Source organism: Lucilia sericata, unplaced genomic scaffold (genome assembly GCF_015586225.1).
Source record: "Lucilia sericata isolate MDLA Ls3-8-SP2 unplaced genomic scaffold, ASM1558622v1 Contig002119F_arrow, whole genome shotgun sequence".
Taxonomy (NCBI): Eukaryota; Metazoa; Arthropoda; class Insecta; order Diptera; family Calliphoridae; genus Lucilia; species Lucilia sericata.
This window is the reverse complement of record NW_023995967.1, coordinates 19,063-38,793: the sequence shown is the minus strand read 5'-3', so window position 1 is coordinate 38,793 and position 19,731 is coordinate 19,063. Positions and strand designations below refer to the sequence as shown.

The 19,731-nt window shown below is 31.7% G+C and overlaps 2 protein-coding genes across 2 annotated transcripts; both read right to left on the bottom strand.

Moving 5' to 3' along the window:
* Positions 1-207: 207 nt before the first annotated feature.
* Positions 208-12,713, bottom strand: LOC119613438. The gene is made up of 5 exons (XM_037969453.1): positions 12,483-12,713; positions 12,254-12,424; positions 12,110-12,199; positions 289-459; positions 208-225 (listed from the first exon to the last, which is right to left on the bottom strand). Exons 1-5 carry the CDS (start codon positions 12,711-12,713, stop codon positions 208-210), a joined length of 681 nt encoding a protein of 226 aa, XP_037825381.1.
* Positions 12,714-18,428: 5,715 nt separating this feature from the next.
* LOC119613440 (calcineurin B homologous protein 3) lies at positions 18,429-19,272 on the bottom strand. Its single transcript, XM_037969454.1, has 3 exons — positions 19,113-19,272; positions 18,777-19,051; positions 18,429-18,720 (listed from the first exon to the last, which is right to left on the bottom strand). Exons 2-3 carry the CDS (start codon positions 18,898-18,900, stop codon positions 18,563-18,565), a joined length of 282 nt encoding a protein of 93 aa, XP_037825382.1. The 5' UTR covers positions 18,901-19,051; positions 19,113-19,272; the 3' UTR covers positions 18,429-18,562.
* Positions 19,273-19,731: the final 459 nt, after the last annotated feature.

Below are 19,731 nucleotides of genomic sequence, written 5' to 3'. Positions count from 1 at the left end.
CAATGAAGAATAGTTTTATATAATTTCTTTCACCATTTTTAAATTAATAATATTTAATTTTAAAACTCGATTTTACTACCATAACGAGTGAAATAAACCATTAACTGACATCGATAAAGGGTCCATACTACATATTTATATTGTATCATATATTCGCCACGAGGTATAGGAACAACCTTTAGATTGCTAACGTCAAATGTCAAATTTTTAACAATCAAAATCGTGCTGGAAATTTAAAAAGCAATTAATAAAAAGTAATCTTAAAATAACGAGCAATAACTAAATTACATCGTAGGGACACGAATGATTCATATTTGAAAATTTGCCCAAATTCGTATACAATAAATTCCAGAAAATATGACGTTTGGCATTATTATGAAACTCACAATAATCGATGACATCATCATAGAGAAATGGACGATATTTACTGTTGGCTTTGCGAAAAAGTTTTGCAATAATCTTTAAATATAAAAGAAATATATGATTTTATAGGAAAAGCTATTCAATTCATACTTACCGTTACATTATCAATATTTCTCGCTTTTAATTTCCCATATAAATTTATCGCTACAAACACTCCCTTTAATTTTTATCAATTCACATATGGGAAATTCTATAAAATTTTTATCGGCCGTTTCACAAATAAATTTTGTTATTTGTATATAGGATCGTGAGGGTTTTGTTAAAATTAAATTTATACATTGTGTGCTAATAAGTAATAATAATGCGATAAATTTTAGCAGATGATGCATTGCCAGAATATGTTATTAACAATTAGTATTCGATTTAGTTTTATTCAATTTTTCAATAAATTTATATTTATATATATTTTGATGATGCTATTTGAGGATTTGAAAATCAATTGTATTAAACATTATTTAAATTTGTTTGTAATTAACATTATTCTGGCTTATTCTGATATTTAAAACAATTGATTTTTCTCATTTTAATCATATTACTTTTTAAAAAATATAAGCAACCACTTGGCCTTGTAACTCCCGCAAACACTAATCAAGATTTGTATCTTGTATTCACCACGAGGTAGTGGAGCCAGTTCCATGCCAGGAAAGTCAAATGACATATTTTTAACGTGTATATCACCCTAAAATCGGAAAAAATATGAACTAGAACTGAACTAGAACTAGAACTGAACTAGAACTGAACTAGAACTGAACTAGAACTGAACTAGAACTGAACTAGAACTGAACTAGAACTGAACAAGAACTGAACTAGAACTGAACTAGAACTGAACTGGAACTGAACTTGAACTGAAAGAGAACTGAACTAGAATTGAACTAGAACTGAACTAGAACATAAATAGAACTGAACTGGAACTGAACTAGAACTGAACTAGAACTGAACTAGAACTGAACTAGAACTGAACTAGAACTGAACTAGAACTGAACTAGAACTGAACTAGAACTGAACTAGAACTGAACTAGAACTGAACTAGAACTGAACTAGAACTGAACTAGAACTGAACTAGAACTGAACTAGAACTGAACTAGAACTGAACTAGAACTGAACTAGAACTGAACTAGAACTGAACTAGAACTGAACTAGAACTGAACTAGACTGAACTAGAACTGAACTAGAACTGAACTAGAACTGGAACTAGACTGAACTAGAACTGAACTAGAACGGAACTAAGAACTGAACTAGAACTGAACTAGAACTGAACTAGAACTGAACTAGAACTGAACGACTAACTAGAACTGAACTAGACAGAACTAGAACTAGAACTGAAACTAGAACTGAACTAGAACTGAACTAGAACTGAACTAGAACTGAACTAGAACTGAACTAGAACTGAACTAGAACTGAACTAGAACTGAACTAGAACTGAACTAGAACTGAACTAGAACTGAACTAGAACTGAAACTAGAACTGAACTAGAACTGAATATGAGAACTGAACTAGAACTGAACTAGAACTGAACCTAGAAACTGAACTAGAACTGAACTAGCAACTGAACTAGAACTGGAACTAGAACTGAACTAGGAACTGAAACTAAGAACTGAACTAGGAACGACTAGAACTGAACTATAACTAACTAGAACTGAACTAGAAATGAACTAGAAATGAACTAGAAAACTGGCAACTAGAACTGAACTAGAAACTGAACTAGAACTGAACTAGAAACTGGAACTAGAACTGAACTAGAACTGAACTAAGAACTGAACTAGAACTGAAACTAGAACTGAACTAGAACTGAACTAGAACTGAACTAGAACTGAACTAGAACTGAACTAGAACTGAACTAGAACTGAACTAGAACTGAACTAGAACTGAACTAGAACTGAACTAGAACTGAACTAGAACTGAACTAGAACTGAACTAGAACTGAACTAGAACTGAACTAGAACTGAACTAGAACTGAACTAGAACTGAACTAGAACTAAACTAGAACTGAACTAGAACTGAACTAGAACTAAACTAGTACTGAAGTAGAACTGAACTAGAAATGAACTAGAACTGGACTAGAACTGAACTAGAACTGAACTAGAACTGAACTAGAACTGAACTAGAACTGAACTAGAACTGAACTAGAACTGAACTAGAACTGAACTAGAACTGAACTAGAACTGAACTAGAACTGAACTAGAACTGAACTAGAACTGAACTAGAACTGAACTAGAACTGAACTAGAACTGAACTAGAACTGAACTAGAACTGAACTTGAACTGAACTAGAACTGAACTTGAACTGAACTAGAACTGAACTTGAATTGATTTCAATCAAAACTAGTTCAGTTGAGCTCTATAAATCACAGATCGCAAAACTGATTTACCTCAAGGGGACAGGAGAACTTGATATTCGAATACTTGGCCCAAATACGATACATCTGATTCCAAAATACATTAATTTTATTATTGGTTTGTAGTACACACAAATTGAGTGTGTCGGAATATAAAAATGGTCGATAAACATTTTGATATTTACGATACAAATTAGCATTGATCTATAAAAATTTGCAAAATAGTCCTTTTGAAAAACCGTTATATTTTTTTATTTATTTATCATTCTTACCGTTATATTATCAATTTTACCGGGAGATATCTGAATATACATTTCGAGAACAGTTTTATTATCTTTATTTTTGTACAGCTGACATTTGGTATAGTTTGAAAAACTTATATCCAAAGACGTGCAATTTGCTCCTGTAATCGTAATTGAACGGTATTTGGGAGCTGCTCGAATGGATAGAATATTTTGACACAACATCCAAGTTAGCAACAATAACGGGACCAGATCAACACAAGACATGTTGAAATGAGTACTAATGGATAATTTTCAAATGTGTTCCAGTAATATAAAAGTTTTGGAATTTGTTTTTTAAAAACCAAAGTATTAAGTTATTTTAAATAAATGTGTACAAATAGATAAACTTTTAATTAGAGTATTTAAGCAATTTTATTAATGGTCCGATTATATTGAAAATTTATAGGTTTTTATTTGTAAATATTTTAACATTAGATAGACATGTGTCATTCTATTATACTTATACGAATCATAATTCTTGCCCAAACATTTCAAAAATGTTGTATTTATAAATTTCAAAATAACTGTTAAATTATTTAATATTTATTGTCACTTTCTGTAAACATTATACATATTTCTTATACTTATTATACTTCTAAACACTGAACACCCTTCTAAAGCGAATTATGTTTTTAGAAAATAGGCCATCACTTTGGCTTTATTAGTTTCAGAAAATCCAAGTTTTTAGATGTAACATATAATCAACCGCGCGGTATTGGAGCCATTTTCATTGCCGAAAAGTCAAATGATAAATTTCCACAATAATATCGTGCTAAAATATAAAGCAAGACAATACATTACAACGCGAAAGAACAGAACTAGAACAGAATTAAAACTGAATCAAATCAGAACTAACAAAAGCTTGCACTGAACTAGATCAGAACTAGAACAGAACTTGAAACAGAACTAGAACAGAACCTAGAACAGAACTAGAACAGAACTAGAACAGAACTAGAACAGAACTAGAACCAGAACTAGAACAGAACTAGAACCGAACTAGAACAGAACTAGAACAGAACTAGAACTGAACTAGAACTGAACAAGAGTAACCTAGAACTGAACTACATCGAACGACAACTGAACTACAACTGAACTAGACTGAACTAGAACTGAACTAGAACTGAACTAGAAACTGAACTAGAACTGAAACTAACTGAACTCGCATGCAACTAGAACTGAACTAGAAACTGAACTAGACTGAACTAGAACTGAACTAGAACTGAACTAGAAACTGAACTAGAACTGACTAGAACTGAACTAGAACTGAACTAGAAACTGAAAACTAGAACTGAACTAGAACTGAACTAGAACTGACTACTGAACTAGACTGAACTAGAACTATAACTGAAACTAGTAACTGAACGAGACTGACTAGAACTGAAACTAGAAACTGAACTAGAACGAACTAGAACTGAACTAGAACTACTAGAACTGAACTAGAACTGACTAGAACTGAACTAGAACTAACTAGAACTGACGAAACTGAACTAGAACTGAACTAGAACTGAACTAGAACTGAAACTACTGAACTATGAACTGAACTAGAACTGAACTAGAACTGAACTAGAACTGAACTAAGGAACTGAACTAGAACTGAACTAGAACTGAACTAGAACTGAACTAGAACCTGAACTAGAACACTGAACTAGACTGAACTAGAACCTAGAACTGGTAACTAGAACTGAACTGACTAGAACTGAACTAGAACTGAACTAGAACTGAACTAGAACTGAACTAGAACTGAACTAGAACTGAACTAGAACTGAACTAGAACTGAACTAGAACTGAACTAGAACTGAACTAGAACTGAACTAGAACTGAACTAGATCGAACTAGAACTAGAACTGAACTAGAACTGAACTAGAACTGAACTAGAACTAAACTAGAACTGAACTAGAACTGAACTAGAACTGAACTAGAACTGAACTAGAACTGAACTAGAACTGAACTAGAACTGAACTAGAACTGAACTAGAACTGAACTAGAACTGAACTAGAACTGAACTAGAACTGAACTAGAACTGAACTAGAACTGAACTAGAACTGAACTAGAACTGAACTAGAACTGAACTAGAACTGAACTAGAACTGAACTAGAACTGAACTAGAACTGAACTAGAACTGAACTAGAACTGAACTAGAGAACTAAACTAGAACTGAACTGAATAGAACTGAGTACTGAACTAGAACTGAACTAGAACTGAACTAGAACTGAACTAGAACTAATTTTAATACTTTATACTTTACATCATAAGGACAGGAATGATTGATATTTGAATGTTGAGATAAAACACGGTACAACATATTCCAGAATATATTCACTTTGGGATTAAGTTGAAAGTCACAAAAATTAAATGTATCCGAGTATAAAAATGGGCGATATACATTTCGATATTTGCGAAAAAAATTTGCGCTGACCTGTTAGAAAATAGAATATATAATTAATAAGCTAATACAATTTTTCTTTTATATTTACCGAAATATTAGACATTGGACTTGTAGTCATACGTGCATATAAATCGAAAACATATCTATTTTGAGAATTTAGCCGCACAAGACATTTGGTAAAATTTACAAATCTTATGTCCAAAGAAGTGCAATTTGCGTAGGTAAAGGTGAATTTACCGGATTGGGAAAGCACCCAAATGGAGAAGAAATGTTCGGCCAGTAACAGAGATAGCAACAATATTAAAAATAGAACTTTTAACTTTAACATTTTGATGTAAAATGTAAGGAGTTTGGAAATTAGTCATTTTATTTAAATTATTGTAAAATAAAAGCTTTTAATTTAAAATAAATTTAAGAGATAATATTGGATAATTATGGAATGATTAAACATATTAATAAGCCTATTAAGGGCGATTAGTTTGAAACAAATTAATTTTTAGATCAATATTTTTTAAATTTTATTTTCAAGGTTTAATTTTAAATTTGTAGAATTTTTTATTTATTTTTTAGTTCTAGTTTAGACATGCGGTTGTGTCTTTCTGTTTCTGTAATTGTAATTTAAACCAAATGTTGATAAATAATCATTCCCATGGAAGGACCAAAAAATAATAATACAGAATTGACAATGTGGAAAAATGAAGTTAACAATATCTAACATGAATACAAACACCAACCCACCGATCCACAAGCTATACAGCTACAAAAATGACAAGTCTCTTATAGCAGCATTCCACACACTGACACTGTCAGTCGTCAGACTTAAATATTAACATAAATTTTACGAAGCCATGTTTAGATGTTTGTGAAAATCTGTGTATTACAACAATATCAATATGTTCTTTTTTTTCTCATCGGATGTATGTAAAACAACTCCATAAAATTTAATGTACTATATATGTAGGAGGAATATATCAATGAGGAATACTGGATACAGGAGACATTATGAGTTGTTTCAGCACTACTAGTGTTTGTAGATGTCTATGTAGTACTTTTAAGCTATAGTGCTACTAGTCAATGTTTTTATTCATCTCTATAGATGAGGATGTGTTGAGAGCAGTACCACTGAAATGAACACTAAAAACATGATGACATGTTTAAAAACTGTATTATGACTACAACAGTATATGTATGAGTGTCAGTCGGAAAAGTGTGTATATGATTGGAATGAGGAGTCCTCTTAACAGCTAATAATAAACATCACCAATTCGCTGGAAAAAAGAGCAATGTCAGTGATGACAACAAGAGCAATAACAATAATAAAACATTATCCTTAAAATATTGTCAACACTACGCAATAATGCTACAGGGATATGTTTCGGTAAACGACGTGTATTTAAATAATAGACTGGTACTGGAACTAGAACCGAACTAGAACAGAACTACAAATGAACTAGAGCAGAACTAGAACAGAACTACAAATGAACTAGAGCAGAACTAGAAGAGAACTAGAACTGAACTAGTACAGAACTAGAACAGAACTAGAACAGAACTAGAACAGAACTAGAACAGAACTAGAACAGAATTAGAACAGAATTAGAACAGAACTAGAACAGAACTAGAACAGAACTAGAACAGAACTAGAACAGAACTAGAACAGAACTAGAACAGAACTAGAACAGAACAGAACTAGAACAGAACTAGAACAGAACTAGAACAGAACTAGAACAGAACTATAACAGAACTAGAACAGAACTAGAACAGAACTAGAACAGAACTAGAACAGAACTACAACAGAACTAGAACAGAACTAGAACAGAACTAGAACAGAACTAGAACAGAACTAGAACAGAACTAGAACAACAGAACTAACAGAACTAGAACAGAACTAGAACAGAACTAGAACATAACTAACAACTAGAACACAACTAGAACAGAACTAGAACAGAACTAGAACAGAACTAGAACAGAACTAGAACAGAACTACAACAGAACTAGAAACAGAACTAACAGAACAGAACAGAACTAGAAACAGAACTACAACAGAACTGAACAGAACTAGAACAGAACTAGAACAGAACTAGAACAGAACTAGAACAGAACTAGAACAGAACTAGAACAGAACTAGAACAGAACTACAACAGAACTACAACAGAACTAGAACAGACTAGAACAGAACTAGAACAGAATTAGAACAGAACTAGAACAGAACTAGACAGAACTAGAAGACAACTAGAACAGAACTAGTACAGAACTAGAACAGAACTAGAACAGAACTAGTACAGAACTAGAACAGAACTAGAAAGAAATAGAACAGAACTAGAAAAGAAATAGAACAGAACTAGAACAGAACTAGAACAGAACTAGAACAGAACTATAACAGAACTAGAACAGAACTAGAACAGAACTAAAACAGAACTAGAACAGAACTAGAACAGAACTAGAACAGAACTAGAACAGAACTAGAACAGAACTACAACAGAACTAGAACAGAACTAGAACAGAACTAGAACAGAACTAGAACAGAACTAGAACAGAACTACAACAGAACTAGAACAGAACTAGAACAGAACTAGAACAAAACTAGAACAGAACTAGAACAGAACTAGAACAGAACTAAAACAGAACTAGAACAGAACTAGAACAGAACTAGAGCAGAACTAGAACAGAACTAGAACAGAACTAGAACAGAACTACAATAGAACTAGAACAGAACTAAAATAGAAAGAGAACAGAACTAGAACAGCACTAGAATAGAATTAGAACAGAACTAGAATAGAATTAGAACAGAAATAGAATAGAACGGAACTAGAACAGAACTAGAACAGAACTAGAACGGAACTAGAACAGAAATAGAAGAGAACTAGAACAGAACTAGAGCAGAACTAGAACAGAACTAGAACTGAATATTATTTAAAAGATTAAGCTACCAGGGTCAATCGGAAATAATCGGCAACAAAAGAACAAATTAACTTCTTATAAAGGGAAAGGAAATTGAAAAACATAACCTGACGAATGCAAAACCGTTCGATCGAGAGCTGAAACATGGACGAGAGAATCTGGTATGATCCTAACGAGAGGAGAAGATATAGAAACTTTGCAAGGAACTACGTGCAAGCAAATGGGTTTCTGAACATTGCACGATAATACCCAACAATATTTTGAATATGAAGGAGGGCACAACAGGCCAGATAGCGTTCTATGTGTATCTCTACCGACTATATTTTCAACCAAAGGTTATTTAGAACGATATATAGATATGTGCCTCCTTAATAAATATATTTTTAAATCAACTAATAAGCTAACGACAGTTAAAACCATATGAATTTGCAACAAAAGCAATGAAAATTTATTTGTAACAACATCCTGCCTTATTTTATATGCAAATGTTTACAAGTTTTCAGCTCCTGCTTAAAATTTAACTATAATCTGCTTCTTTACTACTGCAGCATCCTTTTTTCCATTTGCCATAAAATTAAATTTAAAAATACCTAATAAATAAATATTTTATGTTCTGTTCATAATTAATTAATTTTGTTCTTGTCGTTGACTTGTCGTCTCAAGGCCCATAAAAAAAATTTAAACACAATTACGTTTGACTTATGAAATCTCTACAACATTTGCATTTATATCTTTTTATTTTGTTCTTTAAAAAAAAAAACGGCAAATATTTAAACAGTTTAGCTGTGTATAAAGAATTAATAAGAAACGTTTATTTGCACGTGTATTTGACATTTGTCATCTTAATTGTCATAAACAATCTACATAAAAATTGTTTTGTTTTAACAAGATATTTTTGGGAATTTTCGGTTGTTTTCATTTTTTGGGGATAAGGATGAGGATTCATTAAAAATCACGCACCATATGTGGATTAAATGACTCTTGCTTTGTTTCAGGAATTTTTGAATAATTATTTCAATGGAAAACATTTTTGGAATAAAGGAATTAAAGGTAATTGTTTATTAGCTTTGAGAGAAAATACCCTGTTGAAAAAGGAAACTCTTAAAGTAGAAATGTGTTAAAATCCAAGTAAAAATTTAACGATTATAATGTGTTACAAGGAGACATGAAGTGAACTAAAACTGAAATAGAACGAAGCTAGAACAGAACTAGTAAAGAACTGGATCAGAACTAGGACAGAACTAGAACAGAACTAGAACAAAACTAGAACAGAACTAGAACAGAACTAGAACTAGAAAAGAACTAGAACAGGACTAGAACAGAACTAGAACAGAACTTCAACAGAGCAGAACAGATCAAGAACTAGGGTAGAACTTAACTGGAACAGAACTAGGACAGAAATAGAACAGAACTAGTACAAACAGAACTAGAACTGAATTGGAACTGCAGTCGAATAGAACTAGAACTGAACTATAACTGAACTAGAACTGAACTAGAACTGAAATAGAACTGAACTAGAACTGAACTAGAACTGAACTAGAACTGAACTAGAACTGAACTAGAACTGAACTAGAACTGAACTAGAACTGAACTAGAACTGAACTAGAACTGAACTAGAACTGTACTAGAACTGAACTAGAACTGAACTAGAACTGAACTAGAACTGAACTAGAACTGAACTAGAACTGAACTAGAACTGAACTAGAACTGAACTAGAACTGAACTAGAACTGAACTAGAACTGAACTAGAACTGAACTAGAACTTAACTAGAACTGAGCTAGAACTGAAATAGAACTGAACTAGAACTGAACTAGAACTGAACTAGAACTGAACTAGAACTGAACTAGAACTGAACTAGAACTGAACTAGAACTGAACTAGAACTGAACTAGAACTGAACTAGAACTGAACTAGAACTGAACTAGAACTGAACTAGAACTGAACTAGAACTGAACTAGAACTAAACTAGAACCGAACTATAACTGAACTAGAACTGAACAGAACTAGAACAAAACTAGAACAGAACTTCAACAGAGCAGAACAGATCAAGAACTAGAGTAGAACTTAACTGGAACAGAACTAGGACAGAAATAGAACAGAACTAATACAAACAGAACTAGAATTGGAACTACAGTCGAATAGAACTAGAATTGAACTAGAACTGAATTAGAACTGAACTAGAACCGAACTAGAACTGAATTAGAACTGAACCAGAACTAGAACAGAACTAGAACAGATCTAGAACAGATCTAGAACAGAACTAGAACAGAACTAGAACAGAACTAGAACAGAACTAGAGCAGAACCAGAACAGAACTAGAACAGAACTAGAACAGAACTAGAACAGAACTAGAACAGAACTAGAACAGAACAAGAACAGAACTAGAACAGAACTAGATCAGAACTAGAACAGAACTAGAACATAACTAGAACAGAACTAGAACAGAACTAGAACAGAACTAGAACAGAACTGGAACAGAACTAGAACAGAACTAGAACAGAACTGAACAGAACTAGAACAGAACTAGAACAGAACTAGAACAGAACTAGAACAGAACTACAACAGAACTAGAACAGAACTAGAACAGAACTAGAACAGAACTAGAACAGAAATAGAACAGAACTAGAACAGAACTAGAACAGAACTAGAACAGAACTAGAACAGAACTAGAACAGAACTAGAACAGAACTAGAACAGAACTAGAACAGAACTAGAACAGAACTAGAACAGAACTAGAACAGAACTAGAACAGAACTAGAACAGAACTAGAACAGAACTAGAACAGAACTAGAACAGAACTAGAACAGAACTAGAACAGAACTAGAACAGAACTAGAACAGAACTAGAACAGAACTAGAACAGAACTAGAACAGAACTAGAACAGAACTAGAACAGAACTAGAACAGAACTAGAACAGAACAGACTAGGACAGAACTAGAAAAGAACTAGAACAGAACTAGAACAGAACTAGAACAGAACTAGAACAGAACTAGAACAGAACTAGAACAGAACTAGAACAGAACTAGAACAGAACTAGAACAGAACTAGAACAGAACTAGAACAGAAATAGAACAGAACTATATCAGAACTAGAACAGAACTAGAGCAGAACTTGAACAGAACTAGAACAGACTAGAGCAGAACTTGAACAAAACTAGAACAGAACTAGAACAGAACTAGAACAGAACTAGAACAGAACTAGAACAGAACTAGAACAGAACTAGAACAGAACTAGAACAGAACTAGAACAGAACTAGAACAGAACTAGAACAGAACTAGAACAGAACTAGAACAGAACTAGAACAGAACTAGAACAGAACCATAACAGAACTAGAACTTGAACAGAACTAGAACTTGAACAGGAGCAGAACTACAACAGAGTAGAACTGAACTTGAACAGAACTAATACAGAACTAGGACAGAAATAGAACAGAACTAGAACAGAGCTAGAACTAAACTAGAATTAAACTAGAACTAAACTAGAACTAACTAGTACTAAGCTAGGACTAAACTAGAAATAAACTAGAACTAATCTAGAACTGAATTAGAACTGCGGTTGAATAGAACTAGAACTGAACTAGAACGGTACTTAAACGCAACTAGAACTGAACTAGAAATATAATAGCTCTAAATATAATCCTAATTACCATGAATAGTGGCATTTTAATATATTAAAAACATTTCCCAAGTTGATCCTCTTCAGGATAAAAAAACTATTTATTTTAAATCACGACCTTTTAAAATAAGTCTTCAGTATTGACCTTAGAATATTTTCGGTGCTAACTTTCAATACCACCAGATATTCACCTCGGGCAAAGGGTATAATTTTAAAGATTTTATCATCGACAATGAAATCTTTGATAATCACATCATGCTAAAAAGAAGAAATATTGTCAAACTATTAAAATAACTAATATTAGAGCCTTACATTCAAAGGACATGTATGATTTAAATTGGAATATTTTTTAGTAGTTTCATAAATAAAATTCCATAGAATATGGGGCCTTTGATTATTCATAAAATCACACCAATCGAAAACATCATTATAAAGAAATGGGCGATAATTATTACGAAATTTTTGCAGCAATTGACCATGAATCTGAAAATTTTAATAGTTTATAAAGTTTCTGCTTTAAAAAGTTCAGTCAAAACTTTACCTTGATTTCATTGAAAGTTTTATTTTTAATATCCATATACAAACTAATGGCTTTGTTATTATGTTCCGTAGTTTTCAGATAACATTCTTTAATTTCCAAAAATTCTTTATCCTGTTCGAAACATTCAACTTTGGAAAATGTAAAACTTTGTGATTTTAAACTAAATGAAGGTGAAGTTAGAAATATAAAAACTAGGGAGCCGGAAATTAGGAGTGTTATAGACGCGTACATGTTTTGAAATTAACTAAATTTGATTCTAACAAAATAATATTGTTTACAAAATGTTGATGATTGTTTCAGTAGATTAAGTTATTTTTAAATAATTATGTCTATAGTAATTAAAAATTTAATGATTAAACATTATGTAGTTGTTATTTAAAAACTAACAATATAATAATCAATTATAAAAATTTAATAGCTTTTTATATAGCTTTTATGCAAAGAATCAGTATGAAGAATTTTTTTCTAATTATTTCCAAAAAATTTTCAAAAAAGTTCTAATAGAAACGTTAGCGTTAAACAAAAACTTTAATATTAAAAAGCTTTTGATTTAAAAAAGCTTTAAGCTTTTAAATTTTATATTTTTTCATAATTTTAATTCTCTTTTCAATTAAGTAATTTCCCAATTTTTTGCTTTATAATCAAAAACCTCCACATTAATGACACTTTCATGTTCAATTACCAGTGACAGTTTTGGAAAAAAATGTCAAATTGATATGTCAAAATCGGCTAATTGTCAACATAACATTAGTGTTAAACTTTATTACGGTACACTTACGCATACACACAGTTCATCATAGACAAATATATGAACCATGAACAAAAATAACTATCGCTATTTTTGCAGAGAAACATTTCAGTTGGTTTGATATTGGTTAATTGTTTTCACACCGATACGTATAGAAGGGGATCAGTTTAAAAATTTAACATGAAACTTTATCAAAATATGTTATAATCTAAAAAAGTTTACTTACAATTAAAAATTTAAAGAAATTTCTGTCTTCGCTTACCTGCAAGTAGAAGAAATAAGATAGAAATTAGAAAATTAATTATAATAGAAATTATATACAAAATTCAGAGTATATGTATATACTGCCTTATGCAAAAACTTTATTAAAGTTATCAATGGTTTACTACACAATTTTTCCATATAAAAACAGGTTTTAATAACCATTGTTAACTTAATAATCGTCTAGTCTAGTATATAGTCTAGTCTATAGTTTAGTCTATAGTCTAGTCTATAGTTTAGTCTATAGTCTAGTCTATAATCTATTCTATAGTCTAGTCTATAGTGTAGTCTAGTCTAGTCTAGTATGTCTAGTCTAGTCTAGTCTATAGTCTAGTCTATAGTCTAGTCTATAGTCTAGTCTATAGTCTAGTCTATAGTCTAGTCTATAGTCTAGTCTATAGTCTAGTCTATAGTCGTCTATAGTCTAGTCTATAGTCTAGTCTATAGTCTAGTCTATAGTCTAGTCTATAGTCTAGTCTATAGTCTAGTCTATAGTCTAGTCTATAGTCTAGTCTATAGTCTAGTCTATAGTCTAGTCTATAGTCTAGTCTATAGTCTATTCTATAGTCTAGTCTATATTGTAGTCTAGTCTAGTCTATAGTCTATTGTCTAGTCTATAGTCTAGTCTATAGTCTAGTCTATAGTCTAGTCTATAGTCTAGTCTATAGTCTAGTCTATAGTCTAGTCTATAGTCTAGTCTATAGTCTAGTCTATAGTCTAGTCTATAGTCTAGTCTATAGTCTAGTCTATAGTCTAGTCTATAGTCTAGTCTATAGTCTAGTATATAGTCTAGTCTATAGTTTAGTCTATAGTCTAGTCTATAGTTTAGTCTATAGTCTAGTCTATAATCTATTCTATAGTCTAGTCTATAGTGTAGTCTATAGTCTAGTCTATAATCTATTCTATAGTCTAGTCTATAGTGTAGTCTAGTCTAGTCTATAGTCTATTGTCTAGTCTATAGTCTAGTCTATAGTCCTAGTCTAGTATCTAGTCTATAGTCTAGTCTAAGTCCTAGTCTATAGTCTAGTCTATAGTCTAGTCTATAGTCTAGTCTATAGTCTAGTCTATAGTCTAGTCTATAGTCTAGTCTATAGTCTAGTCTATATCTAAGTCTATAGTCTAGTCTATAGTCTAGTCTATAGTCTATTCTATAGTCTAGTCTATAGTGTAGTCTAGTCTAGTCTATAGTCTATTGTCTAGTCTATAGTCTAGTCTATAGTCTAGTCTATAGTCTAGTCCTATAGTCTAGTCTATAGTCTAGTCTATAGTCTAGGTATAATAGTCTAGTCTATAGTTTAGTCTATAGTCCTAGTCTATAGTTTAGTCTATAGTCTAGTCTATAATCTATTCTATAGTCTAGTCTATATGTAGTCTAGTCTAGTCTATAGTCTATTGTCTAGTCTATAGTCTAGTCTATAGTCTAGTCTATAGTCTAGTATAGTCTAGTCTATAGTCTAGTCTATAGTCTAGTCTATAGTCTAGTCTATAGTCTAGTCTATAGTCTAGTCTATAGTCTAGTATATAGTCTAGTCTATAGTCTAGTCTATAATCTATTCTATAGTCTAGTCTATAGTGTAGTCTAGTCTAGTCTATAGTCTATGTCTAGTCTATAGTCTAGTCTATAGTCTAGTCTATAGTCTAGTCTATAGTCTAGTCTATAGTCTAGTCTATAGTCTAGTCTATAGTCTAGTCTATAGTCTAGTCTATAGTCTAGTCTATAGTCTAGTCTATAGTCTAGTCTATAGTCTAGTCTATAGTCTAGTCTATAGTCTAGTCTCTAGTCTAGTCTATGTCTAGTCTATAGTCTAGTCTATAGTCTAGTCTATAGTCTAGTCTATAGTCTAGTCTAGTCTAGTCTATAGTCTAGTCTATAGCCTAGTCTATAGTCTAGTCTATAGAGTCTATAGTCTAGTCTATAGTCTAGTCTATAGTCTAGTCTATAGTCTAGTCTATATCCTAGTCTAGTCATATAGTCTATAGTCTAGTCTATAGTCTAGTCTATAGTCTAGTCTATAGTCTAGTCTATAGTCTAGTCTATAGTCTAGTCTATAGTCTAGTCACACAATTTTTCCATATAAAAACAGGTTTTAATAACCATTGTTAACTTAATAATCGTCTAGTCTATAGTCTAGTCTATAGTCTAGTCTATAGTCTAGTCTATAGTCTAGTATATAGTCTAGTCTATAGTCTAGTCTATAGTCTAGTCTATAGTCTAGTCTATAGTCTAGTCTATAGTCTAGTCTATAGTCTAGTCTATAGTCTAGTCTATAGTCTAGTCTATAGTCTAGTCTAGTCTAGTCTAGTCTATAGTCTAGTCTATAGTCTAGTCTATAGTCTAGTCTATAGTCTAGTCTATAGTCTAGTCTATAGTCTAGTCTATAGTCTAGTCTATAGTCTAGTCTATAGTCTAGTCTATAGTCTAGTCTATAGTCTAGTCTATAGTCTAGTCTATAGTCTAGTCATAGTCTAGTCTATAGTCTAGTCTATAGTCTAGTCTATAGTCTAGTCTATAGTCTAGTCTATAGTCTAGTCTATAGTCTAGTCTATAGTCTAGTCTATAGTCTAGTCTATAGTCTAGTCTATAGTCTAGTCTATAGTCTAGTCTATAGTCTAGTCTATAGTCTAGTCTATAGTCTAGTCTATAGTCTAGTCTATAGTCTAGTCTATAGTCTATAGTCTAGTAGTCTAGTCTATAGTCTAGTCTATAGTCTAGTCTATAGTCTAGTCTATAGTCTAGTCTATAGACTAGTCTATAGTCTAGTCTATAGTCTAGTCTATAGTCTAGTCTATAGTCTAGTCTATAGTCTAGTCTATAGTCTAGTCTATAGTCTAGTCTATAGTCTAGTCTATAGTCTAGTCTATAGTCTAGTCTATAGTCTAGTCTATAGTCTAGTCTATAGTCTTATAGTCTAGTCTATAGTCTAGTCTATAGTCTAGTCTATAGTCTAGTCTATAGTCTAGTCTATAGTCTAGTCTATAGTCTAGTCTATAGTCTAGTCTATAGTCTAGTCTATAGTCTAGTCTATAGTCTAGTCTATAGTCTAGTCTATAGTCTAGTCTATAGTCTAGTCTATAGTCTAGTCTATAGTCTAGTCTATAGTCTAGTCTATAGTCTAGTCTATAGTCTAGTCTATAGTCTAGTCTATAGTCTAGTCTATAGTCTAGTCTATAGTCTATCTATAGTCTAGTCTATAGTCTATAGTCTAGTCTATAGTCTAGTCTATAGTCTAGTCTATAGTCTAGTCTATAGTCTAGTCTATAGTCTAGTCTATAGTCTAGTCTATAGTCTAGTCTATAGTCTAGTCTATAGTCTAGTCTATAGTCTAGTCTATAGTCTAGTCTATAGTCTAGTCTATAGTCAGTCTATAGTCTAGTCTATAGTCTAGTCTAGTCTAGTCTATAGTCTAGTCTATATAGTCTATCTAGTCTATAGTCTAGTCTATAGTCTAGTCTTAGTCTAGTCTATAGTCTAGTCTATATCTAGTCTATAGTCTAGTCATAGTCTAGTCTATAGTCTAGTCTATAGTCTAGTCTATAGTCTAGTCTATAGTCTAGTTAGTCTATAGTCTAGTCTATAGTCTAGTCTATAGTCTAGTCTATAGTCTAGTCTATAGTCTAGTCTATAGTCTAGTCTATAGTCTAGTCTATAGTCTAGTCTATAGTCTAGTCTATAGTCTAGTCTATAGTCTAGTCTATAGTCTAGTCTATAGTCTAGTCTATAGTCTCGTCTATAGTCTAGTCTATAGTCTAGTCTATAGTCTAGTCTATAGTCTAGTCTATAGTCTAGTCTATAGTCTAGTCTATAGTCTAGTCTATCTATAGTCTAGTCTATAGTCTAGTCTATAGTTTTAGTCTATAGTCTAGTCTAGTCTATAGTCTAGTCTATAGTTTAGTCTATAGTCTAGTCTATAGTCTAGTCTATAGTTTAGTCTATAGTCTAGTCTATAGTCTAGTCTATAGTCTAGTCTATAGTCTAGTCTACAGTCTAGTCTATAGTCTAGTCTATAGTCTAGTGTATAGTCTATCAGTCTAGTCTAGTCTATAGTCTAGTCTAGTCTATAGTCTAGTCTATAGTCTAGTCTATAGTCTAGTCTATAGTCTAGTCTATAGTCTAGTCTATAGTCTAGTCTATAGTCTAGTCTATAGTCTAGTCTATAGTCTACTCTATAGTCTAGTCTATAGTCTAGTCTATGGTCTAGTCTAGTCTATAGACTAGTCTATAGTCTAGTACATCAAACCATTAACTTTATAACTATTAAATGTATAATATGGTCCTACGAAGCGGTTTTTAAGTTCCCATTCAAATACTTAAATCGATTATTAAAAAGACTTTTATTTTGAAGTGTGTTTCATAGTGTTCTTTCCCTCATATTTTTCTTAATACATATTTTATTTTATGACTTTCTTAACAAAATAACCCATTAAAAAGTTTAATAGAAATCGTGTTAAAACTGCAAAATGCAACAATAACAACATTATTAAATATTCTATATAAATTTAAGAATTTCAGTTTAAAACCAAACATTTCCTTATAAAAACAAGTTCATTTACCAGACAAAATGTTTTATACAACGGGTTAGAAAATGTGTAGCAATTGCAATCACAGTAGTGGCTTTAAATGTAAGTCGAATACTAATATTTAAGATCAAATTTCAAATTTATATTCTTTAGCTTTTGCTGGCTACCATATTAAATGCACCGGTTTGTGAGGCTAACAATTTAGTTTCTGGACTATCGAATAAACTTTTGGGCGCTGATGTAAACTCTATTTTACAATTGGTTTTCCATTTGAAGGAGGTCAAGCGGACTTTGGATCCTATAATACAATTACTACATACTTTGATACCTATTCTGCATTCAGTTTCTAATGTTTTGGGTATTTTGGAGAGATTAAAGGTTTTATAAAGTGAAAAACGAAAAGAAATGTAATAAGAAAGTAAATTTTATTAAAAAAAAAAAAAAACGGTTAATCGTTCTAAATTCTTCCTCCTCCACTGGGTATTTTGGTTATCAAATATTCTTCCATATCAAAATTTCGAAAGCGGTACAAAAATCATTGAATAAAATTTGATTAGTGTTTAGAACTATCCATTTCGAAAATCATCATAGAGGCCACATTCATGATCTGTTGTGTAGTCCAAATATCCGAAAATAATTTATGCACCACAAAGATTAAATCTTCCTCACTAATAATGCCATTCTTATCATGATCATACATGTTGAATAGAACTACAAAGGGAAGAAGTTTAAATATTATAAACTTAGCTTAACTCTGGATTACCAACTTTTCAATTTCCTTTGTTTAATTTCGTTAATTTGCTCGGGTTTTAGGGATGAACTGAAAGCTTGAAAATTGCTTAGATATTTAGCAAAATCTATAATTTTATTCGCTTTTTTATCACCAAACATGGAGGTTAATAGAATCGATAATATGGGATTACGTTGCAAACTGGTTAGGGCCAGAAAAGAGCTTTTCTTTAAATATACGGGAGCGTATTCGGAAGAATCTTTAGCCAATTACAAAAACATTTATAAAGATGACTAATTTGTCCGGGTTTTACTGAAATAGATTTATGATTTCTTAATTTGCTTCCAGATAATGTTCAGACAAATATTCTTACAAGTGGTATCTTTAAGCTTTTAAATACTCCTCGGGACATTGCAGAGCTTTCACGTTGTTGAGCTCTGGCACGCAAACACATTAAAAAGCTAAAACCCATTCTCAGCTATATTTTCCATATTATTGTTAAAAATAGAACCGTTTTGACATTTTGAAAATAAAATAAAAATAGTCAAATTGAACTAAAACAGAGTTTCCAAGACTGTCTTTTAAAAACATTCAATCACACTAGCCTGCCTACTTTTCATCACTTATCAGCAGAAATAATCAATTACTCTTAACAACCCTCTACATAGTCCCGCTTATATTACCAATCTCTTCGAAAATGAGTGTTTTTTTTTTTTTTTTTTTTTTTTTTAAACTCCCTAATACTTCAATACATAAATTCTTAACTCAATATTAAATTTCTATCCTGCAAAGACGCACACAAACAACCGCTGAGAATGAACAATAAAACTATAAATACAACCACCACAAAACGCCTCAGGAAACTCTTCATAGTTTCCTTTGAAATTGCAGCAAAAATTGTTGTTTGTTTACAAACTTCATTGATTGAAAATGAAATGATTGACTTGAAATCTAAATCAATATAAAATTTAAATATTATTGCAAGAAGATTA

Excerpts from the sequence above, each read along its gene's own strand:
- LOC119613440 (XM_037969454.1), bottom strand. The coding sequence starts at position 18,900 with ATGTTTGGTGATAAAAAAGCGAATAAAATTATAGATTTTGCTAAATAT. Across the intron at positions 18,721-18,776 it reads TAAACAAAGGAAATTGAAAA|TTCTATTCAACATGTATGAT; the intron begins GTTGGTAATCCA and ends TTCCCTTTGTAG.
- LOC119613438 (XM_037969453.1), bottom strand. The coding sequence starts at position 12,713 with ATGTACGCGTCTATAACACTCCTAATTTCCGGCTCCCTAGTTTTTATA. Across the intron at positions 12,425-12,482 it reads AAACTTTCAATGAAATCAAG|ATTCATGGTCAATTGCTGCA; the intron begins GTAAAGTTTTGA and ends TAAAATTTTCAG. Across the intron at positions 460-12,109 it reads AATATCTGGTGGTATTGAAA|ATTATTGCAAAACTTTTTCG; the intron begins GTTAGCACCGAA and ends TTATATTTAAAG.